This window comes from Rhinolophus ferrumequinum, chromosome 14, assembly GCF_004115265.2.
Source record: "Rhinolophus ferrumequinum isolate MPI-CBG mRhiFer1 chromosome 14, mRhiFer1_v1.p, whole genome shotgun sequence".
In the NCBI taxonomy this organism is placed as follows: Eukaryota; Metazoa; Chordata; class Mammalia; order Chiroptera; family Rhinolophidae; genus Rhinolophus; species Rhinolophus ferrumequinum.
This window is the reverse complement of record NC_046297.1, coordinates 35,321,231-35,336,278: the sequence shown is the minus strand read 5'-3', so window position 1 is coordinate 35,336,278 and position 15,048 is coordinate 35,321,231. Positions and strand designations below refer to the sequence as shown.

Here is a 15,048-nt window from a genome sequence, read left to right as displayed (position 1 = left end):
TAAGTCTCTTAATCACAATTCTATCAGCAACTGTTCATCTGAATTACAAATGTGCTAATTGTAGGTAATATTCACTGAGAAACCCATACCCCACAACTATAGCCCATTTCATTTTATGAAGCATTTCTGTATACTCTCTTCTTTGCTTTTCACACTGATTCTGGGGGGGCAGGAATAAGTCCCACTGTACAGATGAGGTTCAGGCCTACAGCAAGATATAGCCAGGTCTACCAGTGATGACAAAGCTGAAAACTTGACCCAAGGCTCTGGCTTCTCTCAGGAAATGATTTCTTGAAGCCTGGTGTTGGCCTTACTAGTTCTGTGACCTTGACCACATGAAGTAACCCCTCAGGCCTAAGGTTTCTGATCTGTAAAAAATGGGTGAAATTGTAGCACCTTCTTCATAAGGATCTTAGAGTATTAATTGTGAAAATACATATATCACTCTTAACATAGAATCCAGCAGATAGTAAACTTAAATGTTCAGCATTATCTTAATTCTGCTTAATTAGAACTAATACAGAAGCCAGGATTCTACCTGTGGAGAGATGTGCTTTCCCCTCTTTTCAAGGTGGCCAAATTTGCTTGATCCAAGAGTTAAATGTTTCCCACTGGTGACTGTTGAGTCAGCCTCCTCCATGGAGGGCCTGGAAATTAGTAATTTTAACAAGAGCCCTGCAAAGGGGAAAAAACACTTGTTTTTCTCCTATACTCTTATACTACTCCCATACTCCACTTCTGACACCAGATGTGCAATTTTTCCACACATGAGACAATTCTCCAACATCAGCCTGATGTCCAACAACTCAACTGAATTCTGACACTATCTACTTGGAGATAGCACAGACCCCACAGTTTAAGGGCTCAGCTCCACAAGAGTGCCCCTACTTCAGAAGTCAATTGAAAATCACAGGTTGTCACCTATACATCTGACCAACTGGTTATAAAATGGATGTTCCCATGACTCCCTCCTCAGGTTCAATTATTTGCTAGAACACCTCACAGAACTCAGAGAAACACTAATATTTACTAGTTTATTATATATTACAGTATATGATAAAGGATACAGGTAAATAGCCTGGTAAAGAAATACATAGGGCAAGGCCTGGAATGGTCCTGAGTGCCCATGGAGTTGTGGTGTGCCATTCTTCCAGCACATGGATGTGTCCACCAACCTGGAAGCTCTCTGAACCTGTACTTGTGAGATTTTTATGGAGGCTTCATCATGTAGACAAAATTGATCATTAACTCAATCTCTAGCTTCTCTTCCCTGAAGGTGATGGTGGGGTAAGGCTGACAGTTCCAAGCTTCTAATCATGGCTTGGTCTTTCTGGTGATTTAGCCCCCTTCTTGAAACTATCCAGGAGCCCACCAAGAGTTGCCTTATTAGAGAAAAATGCAGTACTATTTCTTAGGAAATTCCAAGGGATTTAGGAGCTCAGTGTTATGAAATGGGGTCAAAGACCAAATATTACAACAAAAGATACTCTTAGTGCTCTTATCACTTAGGAAATTACAAAGGATTTAGGAACTTTTGTGCCAGGAACTGGAGATAGAGACCAATATACGTATTTTCTATGATTTCAAATACGCCAAGTGATGCTTAGGATTAAACAAGCTTTAGAAGTGTTGTCTTACTCAGTAATGACTGCCACCCAAAACTCTGACCTGTCATGTGGGGTAGATCATGACACTCTCCAGGCAAAGTGGGTGTCAGGGGCAGGAAGGCTATTTCTTTGAGACCTGCCAGCTCACCAATAACTCTTCTGAGACTTCAGAGCTTTGTTTTAGCTTTAATTATTTTTAATGCAAATTTTATCTCTTCTCCATTATTTCTGGTCCTTTTGAATTCTCAGTACATGACCTATTTTTAACCAGCCCAAGTGTCATCTGGAAAACTAATGCATACACTTTTTTCTTATCACTAATCACTGGTGAAAATGTTAAATATCCCCTGTTGCAATTCCTCTACCTCAATACTTTTATCTCTGCCTTCAGGTTGAATCTAAATCACTGGGTTTGACCTTTCAGGCAGTTGTGTGCAGAAGAGGAACTGTGGCATGAGCATATTTTTTCAGCTTATTTGATGACTGTGTCTCCTAGACAGGACCCGAGGCCATTCCAAGAGGTGGTGATAGATTTCTTGACTTGGCTTTTCAGGCACACCCCCATATTATGAAAGATGATACACATGGCTTGACAAGGCTTGTACTTGATTAAGCTCTGCTGATTATCATTTGCTAATTTGGTATCTTTTGTTTCTAATTTTTTCCCTGGAAGATTTCGTTCAGTGTTTTTGCTGGTGTGTAAGTTAAGCAGACTAATCAATGGCAAGCTGCTTTTTTTCTCATTTGCTCTTCCCATTCAATAAGTGTTTAAGAAGCACTGTCACCTTTCCTAGCTGGTCTCCCTATCTGGGTCTGGATCACCTCAAATCCATCCTCATGTGGCTGCTCCCAGAGTTATCTTTCTAAAACACTAATCTAACCTTGTCAGTCTGGTGCTTAACACCTCTCTCTGCTCCTCAAGGATAAAGTCGCAACCCTTTAGCTTGATGCACACAAAAACACCACCTGTTTCTACTCTCAGCCTCACGTGTTCTATTCTTGTAACATAAGCTGCTTCTTATTTGCAGACATACCATTTCATTTCTTTACCCCTTACCTCTGGGTGCCACAGTGAGGGGATGGGAAAGCCAGAGAGGGGACTTAGGACCTGTTTGGTGGCAAGGATAGTGTGTACCTCCTCTGCCTGAGCACATAGATGCTGTGCTGCCTGCCAGAGCCTGGGTGTCGCTTGACCAACAAGAATAGAGAATGCATCCCTTGTCCTCATTGAAGGCTTGTTCTGAGGGCTGCTGCCTTTCTGCTCCATCTGCCAGAATTTCTCAATTTGACACCCCTGACTTTATCCCCTGAAATGAAGAATGGGTCCTTGGGAGTCAGAATCTCTACCTTGCACTACTCGGCCCCCCAGGTGTGGAGCCCTACCAGACCACATGGTAGTAACAAAGAGGTCATTGTGTGGCCATGCCCTGCAGACACTTGGGGCTTATCTCTGTGTGAACAACCTCTCTTTTTACATCTCAGCTGGTATACAACATTTTATGTCCTGTATATTATCTCCTGTCAATTGCTTCTTATTTTCTATCTCAAATGACTTTGAATCTCCACATATAATTGTTTCTTTCCCACATGAGCAATCTTTCTATTGTACTTTCTATTGAACTAAAAATGGGTTATGATGTTATGTGTGTTTGTGTGTGCACGGAGGAGAGGGGTTTCTGGAGAGTGGGGATCTTCTCCAGACTCTTTTCCTCTAGAGCCCACAAGTGCTCAAGAAGGACCAAGGCCTTCTCGTCTTTATGTTTCCTGACTGATATACAATGGGTACTGCATGTCAAAGAGGAGATGAGAAGAAAAGATGAATATAACACAATTCCTCCTCTCATCGAGCTTATGTTCAGTAAGGATTTAAAATAGATACTGAAACAATTAGGACACTGGGTCAGGTAGTATAAGATTGTAGAGGATGTGGGGAAAGAGGATGGGGGGTCAGGGAAGCCTATCTGGAGAGGACAGCATTGAACCAACTCCTGACAAAGGGGGAGAATTTTTTCAGATTTTGGGAAGGGCAGGCTGAGCTAATGCAATCATGTGTCAAAACCTCAATGAGTTTTTCTCTTTACAAAGGATATTATCGTTTTTGTTTAACCACTGATATAAATGGAAATAAAAATTAAAGGACAGCTTACCAAGAGGTACTCGGTCTCCAGGCATGGAAGAGTGAAAAAAATAGTGCAGTTTCTATAATCCATAATGTATCTTTTGGGCTTTGCTTTGATTCCTTCATCTTTTTGAGGTCCTGGGTACCATTGAGACACTGACAAAGAAACACATCCTCTTCCTAGAACAAAACTCATATATGCACATACATACAATATTTAGATTTTGGTTTCTAGGGGTTCACAGATCCCCAGAAGCCCTCTAATCTCAGTTAGGAAGCCCAATTTAAGGGGTTGTTCTATTTTTCAGCAGTTCTCTCGGATTAGGAAGTTTTTCTCATTGAATTATGGACTCTTGAGTGAGAGTCTCTGGTGTCTTGAGAGAGACCCTCAAAGTCCCATAGAATCAATTGCTTAAATGATATTTAAGTTCTTGCTATACTAGCCTGTCACATGTTGTTTAAGCCCATTCTTGAAAGATTCCAGAGTTGGGAACTTATTGATTTTGAAACAACTGTTTCTGTCTTGGGTAGCTCTACCTGTTAAAGTCTTCCTCATACTAAACAAAAATTGTTTTCTTGATTTTTTATTTTTGGCCCTGTCTGGAATGACCTGGAATAAGAGCAGATAATCTATCTTTCAATCATCTCTTCCCTCCCTGAGTTTAAGGACCTTTATTTTGGGGTTTGATCCTGAGGTTCCTGGGAACTCATTCTTCACACAATGTGGAAATCTGTATGTAAGCATTTCCCTTGCTGTCTTTTGAGAACTCTCTTGAAAGAATCAACATTTTCTGTTGAATGAATGAACTACTCCAGGGTTAAATAAATTTGAGGAGTACTGCATTGATTTCTGCTTCTAGGAGAGTCATAATGCATATTAGCGTATTAAAAACTGATAAATCCTGCAGCACTTTTTCATAGACTTTTTCATAGCTCTATTACCATTCTGAGAAGTAGGTTGTTTTTTAAACAATATATTATGATTCATTTGGGGAGATTATCACACATAGTAAAGTGACACAAAGCAATATATAATAATGACTCTTAAAAATAGGCAAAAAACGGTACATAATGTGTCTCTATTCCTCTTTGCTTTGGAGTAAAAAGAATCAAGTAGCATTGCCAGTTTCATATATATATGTGCGTGTGTGTGTGTGTATATATATATATATACATATATATATATATGTATATATGCATGCTGGTGACAATATTTAAAACATTAGATATTTTCTCATCTACTTTCATGTAATAAATACTGGAGTAGTAATTAAAAAATTAGGTGTTTTTTTAAGTCTTTTCTATTTAATAGAACATCTTTTAAATGTATAGAAATAACAATATCATTTTGTTGCTTACAAAAATAATATACATTCATTACATAAAATTATAAAACAACTTTGAAATATTTGAAGAAATAATACAAATATCTATTAATCTCACCAACTAGAGATAACATTAATTAAAATGTTTGAGTATATCTTTTGATATCATATATATGTATATATGACATATCTAATATACATAACAAATATAACATACATAATAAAAGATGTGGTTGTATTTGCATCATCGTTTACATATGTGTGTAACCTGCTTTTTTTTCTTAGCATTAGAAGTAGGTTTTTGCTGACACTGAATTGAGAACTGCTGCTCTGTAAGATAATTTTTAAAGGAATCTAGGGAAAATAATCTTTTAAAGGAACCAGTCATCCTCAAATTAATTTTCTCTCTTTTTGCCCTAAACAGCCTCTTGATTTTGAAACAGCAGCCATTCACAACATTGTGTTCCAAGCGGAAAATCCTGAGCCTCTGGTGCCTGGTGTAGAGTACAACGCCAGCTCTTTTGCCACATTCAATCTTTTTGTGACGGATGTGAATGAAGCACCCCGATTTTCCCAACAAGTATTCCAAGCAAAAGTCAGTGAGGATGTGGCTATAGGCACTAAAGTGGGCAATGTGACTGCCAAGGATCCGGAAGGTCTGGACATAAGGTAGAGGAGATCAGGGCTGGACAGGCCTAGAGGCGCTGTGACAAAGGCCAGTGAGGAGGAGGGAGGGCTGGGGAGTTGGCCTGACTCCAGGGCTCTCTCCTGAGGGAGCAGCCAGTGATCTGAAGTCATATCGCAGGGCGCATGGTGAACTGAACTTGGTTTCTATAGGCATCAGTACACTGAGGGCTGGGGGCTGGAGGTGTGGAGATTCAGGCTCAGACAAGTGGGAAATATGTCAGGTTCCCTCCCTACACACTCACTGTCGGTCCCGCTGAGAACTGGTGAGTTCAAGAGAGGGGGTCTAGAGACAGCCCTGTGTCTGAACTAGTCCTACGGGCCAGGATTTGAGGAAGAGTTCCAGCCAAGCCCCTAAGGTGGACTAGAGTTCTAAACAGAGAGAATAAAGCAAAAGTCCAACGGGGCAGACTCAGCCAGGGTTAAGGGAATCTTCTGGATGTAGAGTGTATAGGTTCGTTCCTTAGCTCTTCAGAGAGCAGGTCTGGGGCAACAAGACTTATTCCAGAGCCCACCCCAGGGGAGGCTAGTGCTCAGGGTGAGGTGGTTAAACAAAGCGTATAAATCTTTCCATCTTAGCAATTTTCAACCATTTTTTCCCCCGGTGTAATAGGATCCACATAGATTTTCCTTAAAAAGTACAACGATAATTAATTTTCCCAAGAAATATATGTATGTGTATATATCTATATCTGTGTCAATATGTCTAACCTCTTTAAGATCACATAGTTAATTAGCACATAGATAGGACTTGAACACAGATCTTTTGCTTCTGTTGTATAACATGAGCCCTACTGTCTAAGGCATAACAAATATTTCAGCATGACTTACACCAATGCATGTGGTCATGAATTCCTTAACTTTCTCTAAACAGTTGAGGGGGGCCTTGCCTTCCTGTGAGCCATCATTTAGGCACTTGGAATCAGTTCTAAGACCTTTTCCTAACTCTCTGTCAAGGAGTAAAGTTCTCACCTACTGTTTTACTCTTCTAGTTTACCCCTTCTTTAGTTACATAAAGACAAACATAAGAGAGGAAAGACCATTGAAGACTATACTGTATGCTTTAGTGTATACATCAGTCACAAGTTATGATGGGGAACAAATGTTTATAATTTTACAACCATTTATTGTTTAATAAATGCTCTGCCTCCTTCATGAAAATGCTATAAAAATCATTAGTTAAAAATAAGTGAATAAAAATTTGAACTTATGAGTGGGGAAACAAAGGCATTTAAGAAAATTTCTCAGATCAAAGAAAAGATATAATGTATATACTATTAAGTTGAGATTAGGAGATGAGGAAGAAGACCAAGAAGGGGAGTGTCCTGTAAAACACAGTCCTGGAAGGCATATGACAGAACTGTTTTGAGAATGAGGAATAATCAGTAGTTCAAATGCTAATAATAAGACAGTTAAACTTTAAGATGACTGAAGTTTTTGGTCTGAGTAAGTTAATTCTTCTCTTTCTCTCAGTTCCATAAACTTAGAATCCATCAGCACCCAATGGATCATATTCCAACACATCAGCAACTATTAGAGAGTTTTTTCATTGAAATCTATTCAGAATGCAAGTGCTTCTCACCACTTCTGCCAAGGTTCAGGCCACCATCATCTCTTTTCTGGATTCATCTTTGCCCCTGCCACTCCTCCACCCTACCTTAAATCTATTTGATACAATCAGAGTGGTCCTTTAAAAAAGTAAATCAGATCATATGACTCCTCTGGAAACTCTCCAAAGAGTTTCTATCTCACTCAGGATGAAATCCTGATTACATAGGATTTCTTGTTCATCACCTGTACATGCAGCCTAACACAGTACTTGGCATATAGAATATACTAACATTGGGGAAAAAATTAATTTGATGAACTAATACATTATAACTTTTTAATCATTACCTTTTTCATGGACATGTAGGTTGTTTCCAGTATTTTATTATTATTATTTAAAATGTTTTGACTATACATGCATATAATTCTTTTACAACTTCTATTAAATTGTTTTTTATTTGGGGAAAATTTCCAGAGGTGGGATTCTTCAGTCTAAAGATATGGACAACCTTATGGCTATGTTGTATTGCTTCACAAAGGGCTGTACCAATTGGTTTTTCTGTGGTTCTAGTCTTGTCTCTCTCAAATTCATCTTTCACACACCTACCATTGAGTTCCACTGAAAACACAAACATGACTAAAGCATTTTCCTGTGTGACACCATCCCACGGCTGCCCACTGCTTCCCATGAACTGGATTTTTCCAGTCTCTCTAGCTTCATCTTTTCCATCCACTGCTTCCCATTTTTATCCCAACACTGCCGAATGTCTGACTCCCCCACACCTGCAAACTATTCCTCAGCTTTTCTGTGTTAGCTTGGGCAATGCTTCTGCTTGAAGCAGCCTCTTTTTCTGATCTTAGTTAATATCTACTTTTTCAGAAAGAGTGCTCTGATTCCTATGAATGTCTCTGGAATTCCATAGGGCACCTTCCATTGCATTTACCACATTTTATTGGAATTATCTATTTCTGTATATATCTCCTCCACTGGCCCCCTTTTGTAATCTCTCTTGACCCACTGCCTGGTATTTGCTAAGCACTCAATAGATGTTTGTTGAATGAAAGAATTCACTGGGCTAACAGCAGCCTCTGAGTATCCACCCATTCACACATTCACACAAAGTCTTTAGCACTGGGTGTTCAAGTTTTCTTAGAGGGGTGGGTTTTAATCAGATTTAAAAGACACTTCCAGGTTTTCTTTGGAATTCTTTGATTGCCAGAAAAATTCAACTTTTTCCCCAGAGTTTGTGACTATACCTTTTTTTTGATTTGCTGAACATAAGAGTTTTTGTTTTTTTTTCCAATTAAAGTTTATTGGGGTGACAATTGTTAGTAAAGTTACATAGATTTCCGGTGTACAATTCTGTATTACATCATCTATACCTTTTTTAACAGAACAAGTACAACTTTGTAAAGATGAACAAATCCCCCTTTTGAAGATAGATGTTATGTAAACAGAACAGTTTACATAACATCATACTAAATAATGATCCTTTAAATATGCTGTAAATAATATGCAAGGGATGGTGCTGATACAATAGTATAGTGATGCATAAACTAAATTCATGTTTTCACACAGAGTAATGTGGACTTTCTTTTGTTCTTTTCACCTTATGAAGTTATTCACTGAGAGGCGACATGAGAGGTTGGCTTAAAATTGACCCTGTCACTGGTGAGATCTTTAGTGTGGCTCCACTGGACAGAGAAGCTGAAAGTCTGTATCGGGTACAAGTGGTGGCAACTGAAGTAGGTGAGCAAAAATAAAGCAACATAAATTATTAGGGGATACATCATTAAACATGGGAGGGAGGGGAAGAAATGTGGAAAAGTTCACTGGGTCAAATTGTCAGAACATCGTATAGTGGAAGGACGAGAATGGTACAAAAGTGAAGGGTAGTGCTTCCTGGTTTTGTTCAAGATGAGAACCACTTGTGCCCTGAGCATGGCTCTTTCAGGTAGAGTTGTACCTTCAATCTGGCTAGGCTTCATGGATGCTGCTCACTCTGTGGTTTCCTGTAGGGGCCACAGGTCTAGGAAGGTTCCCATGTGCCCACCAAACTACCCACCTTCTCTAAAGTGGTGGAGGGTTTCTCCTGGGTGCAGGTCAGACCACTGCCTTGCTGACCTAGACCATTACTTGCTCCTTGAAACTTAAATCGCAATACCTCAGGTTTCATCTCTTTTGAAACAATATGTTGTGTGCAGTGTTCTCAACTTTGATATGTGCCAGAATCACCTGGGGAGCTTATTCAGTACAGACACTAGGAGTTCATTCCAGAAGATTCGGATTCAGTGGGTTTGGGTGGCCCTGAGTATCTGTGTTTTGATGAAATAGGGTCAAGTTTGGAAAAGAAAGACTTATTATTTAGATAAGCCAAGAATATTTGAATCACCCTTATGTAATCTTTGTATCTCATTTAATTCGGTTGTGATAATATATGTCCACCCACTGGTTCTGAAAGTGGAGTTCCAGGGAATTTAAAAAATTAAAATAAAACTAAACTCACGGAAATAGTATGCTTGCCAGTGACAAGACTGGTGATTAAAACATTGAGTTTCTTTGCATTTAAATTTTCCAACTTAGAGTAGGAATTCTGTTGATCTTATGCTGATTAGAGCCTCTAATAAATATATCTGTATGGTTTACCAAAAATTGAGAGTTGAACAAATCATGACTAAAGAAATATAGTTTTAGACCAAAAGGTAAACTTTCAAAATGTGAGACTGAATTGGGAGCTGGAATGGGGAATATTCCAGTAGGTGAGAATCATAAAAATGTTCCCTGCGTGTGAAAGGATTAATAAAAACAAAAGTACTGCAGTCAAATGAAACTAGTGAGGGTAGAAATGCATTAGATTGCATTGATTGCATTGTGCCGAATTTAGAATGGATGTCAGTGGATAGGCCTTGCTGAGGCGGATCAGGCACTGGCTCTCCCCACTGCTTGCTTCTAGTTAAGCATATTCCATAAACACATTGTATACATTTAACTTTTTTTTTTTAACTTTTATTTATTTAAGTGTGTTTTTCCAGGACCCATCAGCTCCAAGTCAAATAGTTGTTTCAATCTAGTTGTGGAGGACGCAGCTCACAGTGGCCCATGTGGGGATGGAACCAGCAACCTTGTTAAGAGCACCATGCTCAAACCAACTGAGCTAATTGGCAGCCCCCATTTAACTCTTTTTTTTTTTTTTTAAATTAGTTTCAGGTGTACAAAACAATGTCGTAGTTAGACATTTATCATTTATATCCCTCACACAGTGATAACCTCCCTCCCCCAATCTACTACCCCTCTGACATGACATATAACCATTACATTTCCACTGATTCTATTCCTAATGCTCTTGATTTAAAAGCTCCAGATGAATGAGGAAGAAGTTTCTGGCTGGGTGGGACTTCATGCTGTGCATTCCACTACAACATACTGTGGGGGTCAACACTTCACTTTGGATGTGCCCTAAAGGCGTCTCACATTTAGAAGTTTCATGAATCAAAACCAGGGTCCAAAACCCTGCTCCATTTGCAGTTGTCAGCCCAGAAATGATACAAACAGATGAAATAATCTTAAGAGCACAGTGGCTTTTCCTCCTTTGGTTAAGCATAGTCAGGAACAGAGAAGACAGTTGAAAAGAAAAGCAAGAAAACAAAGTTTACTGGAATTGAAGCCTGTTGGAGGCAGAAATTGTAGAAACAGTATCTGTGATTGAGATCAGAGAGAATGACAACAGTCAGTGTTTTTAGATTGCATTGACAACCCTGTTTTAAGCACCCAGTGTAAGAATTTAGTCCTCATACAACACTTTTGGGTAGGTATTATAATTGACCATATTTTATGAATGAGGAAACCAAGGCACTGAGCAGTTAAGTTGCCCATAATCACAGCAGTTACCAGCTGTTCAGGCTACAGAGACCAAATTTTTCATCATTATTCCATAGTAAATAACTATTGTGTAGTCCTTTACTATTTTCTAAGAACACTACATGTGGGATCTTTATAAAGCCACATGTTTTACAGCTGAAGAAATGAGGTTCAGTAAACTTAACATACATGCCTAAGTCAGTGTTAAGGAGCAATTGAGAGTGTGGGCTCTAACATGGGTTGGAAGCCTCTCTTCCTCTGTGACCTTGGGTAAGTCATAAAACTTCTTTGAGCCTCAGTCTTCTCATCTGTAAATGTAAATCAGTGTTGTTTTAAAGTAATGTATATAAAATATTAGCACATAAATCTTAGTTATTATTATCATTAACATTAAGATTTTTTAAGGACCAGCCCGGTGGCTCAGGTGGTTGGAGCGCTGTGCTCCTAACGCCAAGTTTGCCTGTTTGATTCCCACATGGACCAGTAAGCTGCGCCCTCTACAGCTAAGATTGTGAACAATAGCTCTTCCTGGAGCTGGGCTGCCGTGAGCAGCTGGAGGTTGGCGTGAGCTGCCGTGGGCTGCTGAGTGCTGCCATGGGTTACTGTGTGCCACTATGAGCAGCTGGTGGCCAGCATGAGTAGCCGGCAACCATCATGTGCTGCCGTGGGCTGCTGTGTGCTGCTGCTGTGGGCTACCGTGTGCTGGTGTGAGTGGCCGACCAATGACTGGCGACCGACTGCCTCAGCCTTGGGGAGCACAAGGCTCATAATACAAGCATGGGCCAGGGAGCTGTGTCCTACACAACTAGACTGATAAACAATGGCTTGAACTGGAGTTGGGAGGCGGAGGCAGAAGAAAGTGGGGGGTAAAGACTTTTTAACCAGGAAATGAAACCAGGTCTGATTCTAAAAGCTTGTTATCTTTCTACTACCTCAGTATACCCAGTTGCTTGAATTGTAAATTATTTTTAAAGAAAATATTCTTTCTTATTAAGAGGAAATGAAAGAGCTGATACCATGTTTCAATCACTCAATTCCTCAGGTGGATCCTCCTTGAGCTCCATAGCAAGTTTTCACCTGACTCTTACGGATGTGAACGACAACCCCCCACGGCTAGTCAAGGAGTACACAGGTTTGCTCTTCTGCTATCCCCTCAGAGAAGCTGGAAGTCTCATTTTCGAGGCCACTGATGATGATCAGCAGTCATTACAGGGTCCACACTTTACATTTTCCCTTGGCAGTGAAAGCTTACAAAACGACTGGGAAGTTTCCAAAATCAATGGTGAGTTGTCAAAAGTACATCAAGAAAAACTGATGGATGGTGAAATTAGTTGTTATCTTTTTTTGTCTGGATAATTTTATTTAGCGTACTTCTTTTGGGTTTTATCTATGCTGTTGTATGTATCAATACTTCACTTCTTTTTATTGTGCAGTAGCATTTCATTATATAGCTAACCATATCACAATTTGTTATCCATTCACTTGTTTATTGTCATTTAGGTTGCTTACAATCTTTGCTACTACAAATAAGGCCCTGTGAACATTTGTGAACAAATATTTTGTTGGAGCATATGCTTTCATTTTCTTGGTTAAATATCTAGAAGTGGAATGGCTGGATCATATGGTAGATGTATGGTTAAATTTTTAAAGAAAATGTCAAATTGCTTTTCAAATAGTTTGTAACATTTTTTATTACCACCAATATATGAGAGTTTTAGTTGCTAAACAGCCTCCCCAATACTTGCTGTGTTCAATCTTTTTAATTTTAGCCATTCTATTTCATTATAGTTTTAATTTATATTTCCCTAATAACTAATGGTATTGAGCATCTTTTCATGTGCTTATTTGCCATTCATATATCTTCACTGGTGAAATGTTTGGTCAAATATTGTGCCCGTTTAAAAAATTTTGCTGTTCGGCTTCTATGGTTGACTCATAAGCATTCCTTGTATAGTCTAGATACAAGTTCTCTGTCAGACACATGTTTATAAATATTTTCTTCCAGGCTGTGGCTTGCATTTTCATTTTGTTAACAGTGTCTTTTGAAGAGCAAATTTAAAATTTTTGATATCTGACTTACTTATTTTTTCTTGTATAACTTTTGACTTTTTTTGTGTGATGTTTAAGAAATTTTTGCCAAACTCAAGGTCACTAAAATATTCCAATTGTTTTCCCTCAAGGGTTTTAAAGTTTTACCTTTTACTTTTAGTTCTATGATACATTTCTCATTAATTTTTATATATCGTGTGTGATAAAGGTCCAGGTTCATTGTTTTTAATATGGCTATCTAATTATTCTAATTACTTATTGAAAATATCCTTTTCACACTGAATTGTCTTGGCGGGTTTGTCAAAAATCAAGTGACCACATATATATGGATCCAATTCTGGACTTTTGTTTCTGTTTCATTTATCTCTTTGCCTATCTTTATACCAATACTACATTGCTTTGATTACTGTATAATAAGACTTGAAATCAGGTAGTATAATTTATTCCAACTTTGTTCTTTTTAAAGATTATTTGATCTATTGTAGGTCTTTTACATTTCTATATACATTTTAGAATTTAGATTATCCATTCCTACCAAAAAAAAAAAAAAAAAAAGAAAAAAGAAAGGCCTGTGGAACTAGTGGTTGAGATTGTGTGAATCTATACCTGAACTTGGGAGAGAACTGACATCTTAACAAAACTGAATCTTCTAACCCATGAACATGACGTATGTTTCAGTCTTCCTTAATTTCTCTGAGCAAGGTGTTTTAATTTTAAGTGTATAATTCTTGCAATATTTCTCCTAAGCATTTCATATTTTTGAAATGGTATTTCAAAATTTTTAGTTTAGGATATATGAATATAATTGATGGTTTTTGTGTATTGATCTTGTATCCCATAACATTGATGACCTCATTATCAGTTCTCTTTTTTTCAGATTCCATAAATTTTCTACAGACAATCATGTTGTCCGTGAATAATAACAATTTTATTTCCTTTCCAATCTGAATGCCTTTTAATTTTTTTTTTTATCTTGCTTTATTACTGGCTAAACCCTTCAGTATAGTGTTGATAAATGTAGTGAGAGCAGAAATAACTTGACTTTTTCCTGATCTTAGGGAGAAAGCATTCATCTTTCACTATTAAGTATAAAGTCAGCTGTAGGATTTTGTAGATACTCTATATCGGGTTGAGACTTTATCTTCTATTCCTAACTTGCTGAGAGATTTGTTTCCTTTGTTAGGAATGGGTACTAAAATTTTCAAGAGCTTTCTCTGCATCTATTGAGATGATTACATGGTTGATTTGGTTTTGGGTTTTTCGGGGTTTTTTTTTGTTTGTTAATTGGTGAATTATATTAATATCAATCAGTTTTTGGATCTGAAACCAGTCTTCTGTTCCTGGAATAAAGCCTGCTTCATTGTGAAATATTAGCATTTTTTCATATTGTTGAATTTAATTTGATAAAACTTTAAGAATTTTTTCCATACGTATTCATAAGGCATCTTAGTCTATATTTTTCTTTTCTTGTAGTGTCTTTATCTGTTTTTGATGTCAGAGTAATGTTGGCCTCATAGAATGAGTGAGGAAGTCTTCTTCCTCTTCAATTATCTGGAAGAGTTTGTGTAAAATTGTTTTTTATTTCTTCCTTATAGTAGTTTGGTACAATTCACCAATGAAGCCAACTGGCCTGGACTTTTCTTTGTAGGAAGTTTTATCTACAAATACAACTTTTAAAATAGATAGGGATATACAAGTTATAGATTTCTTCTTGGTTGAGCTTGTTAGTTCGTATCTTTCAAAAATTTGTCTATTTTATTTGATACTTTATTTGATATTTTATTTGATAATTTAGTTTCACAAGTTATTTATAATATTTTATCATTGTCTTAATATCTGCAGAATATGTAGTGATAT

At 37.9% G+C, this 15,048-nt stretch overlaps 1 protein-coding gene across 2 annotated transcripts in view; it reads left to right on the top strand.

Annotated features, from left to right (window-relative positions):
• Window positions 1-15,048, top strand: part of CDH17 (cadherin 17) — a 127,505-nt gene that overhangs the window by 79,846 nt on the left and 32,611 nt on the right. For both annotated transcript variants that reach the window (XM_033126950.1, XM_033126951.1), the window contains exons 13-15: window positions 5,476-5,720; window positions 8,903-9,033; window positions 12,185-12,424. In XM_033126950.1, the coding sequence (XP_032982841.1) occupies window positions 5,476-5,720; window positions 8,903-9,033; window positions 12,185-12,424 (616 nt within the window). The remainder of the gene's footprint in view (window positions 1-5,475; window positions 5,721-8,902; window positions 9,034-12,184; window positions 12,425-15,048) is intronic.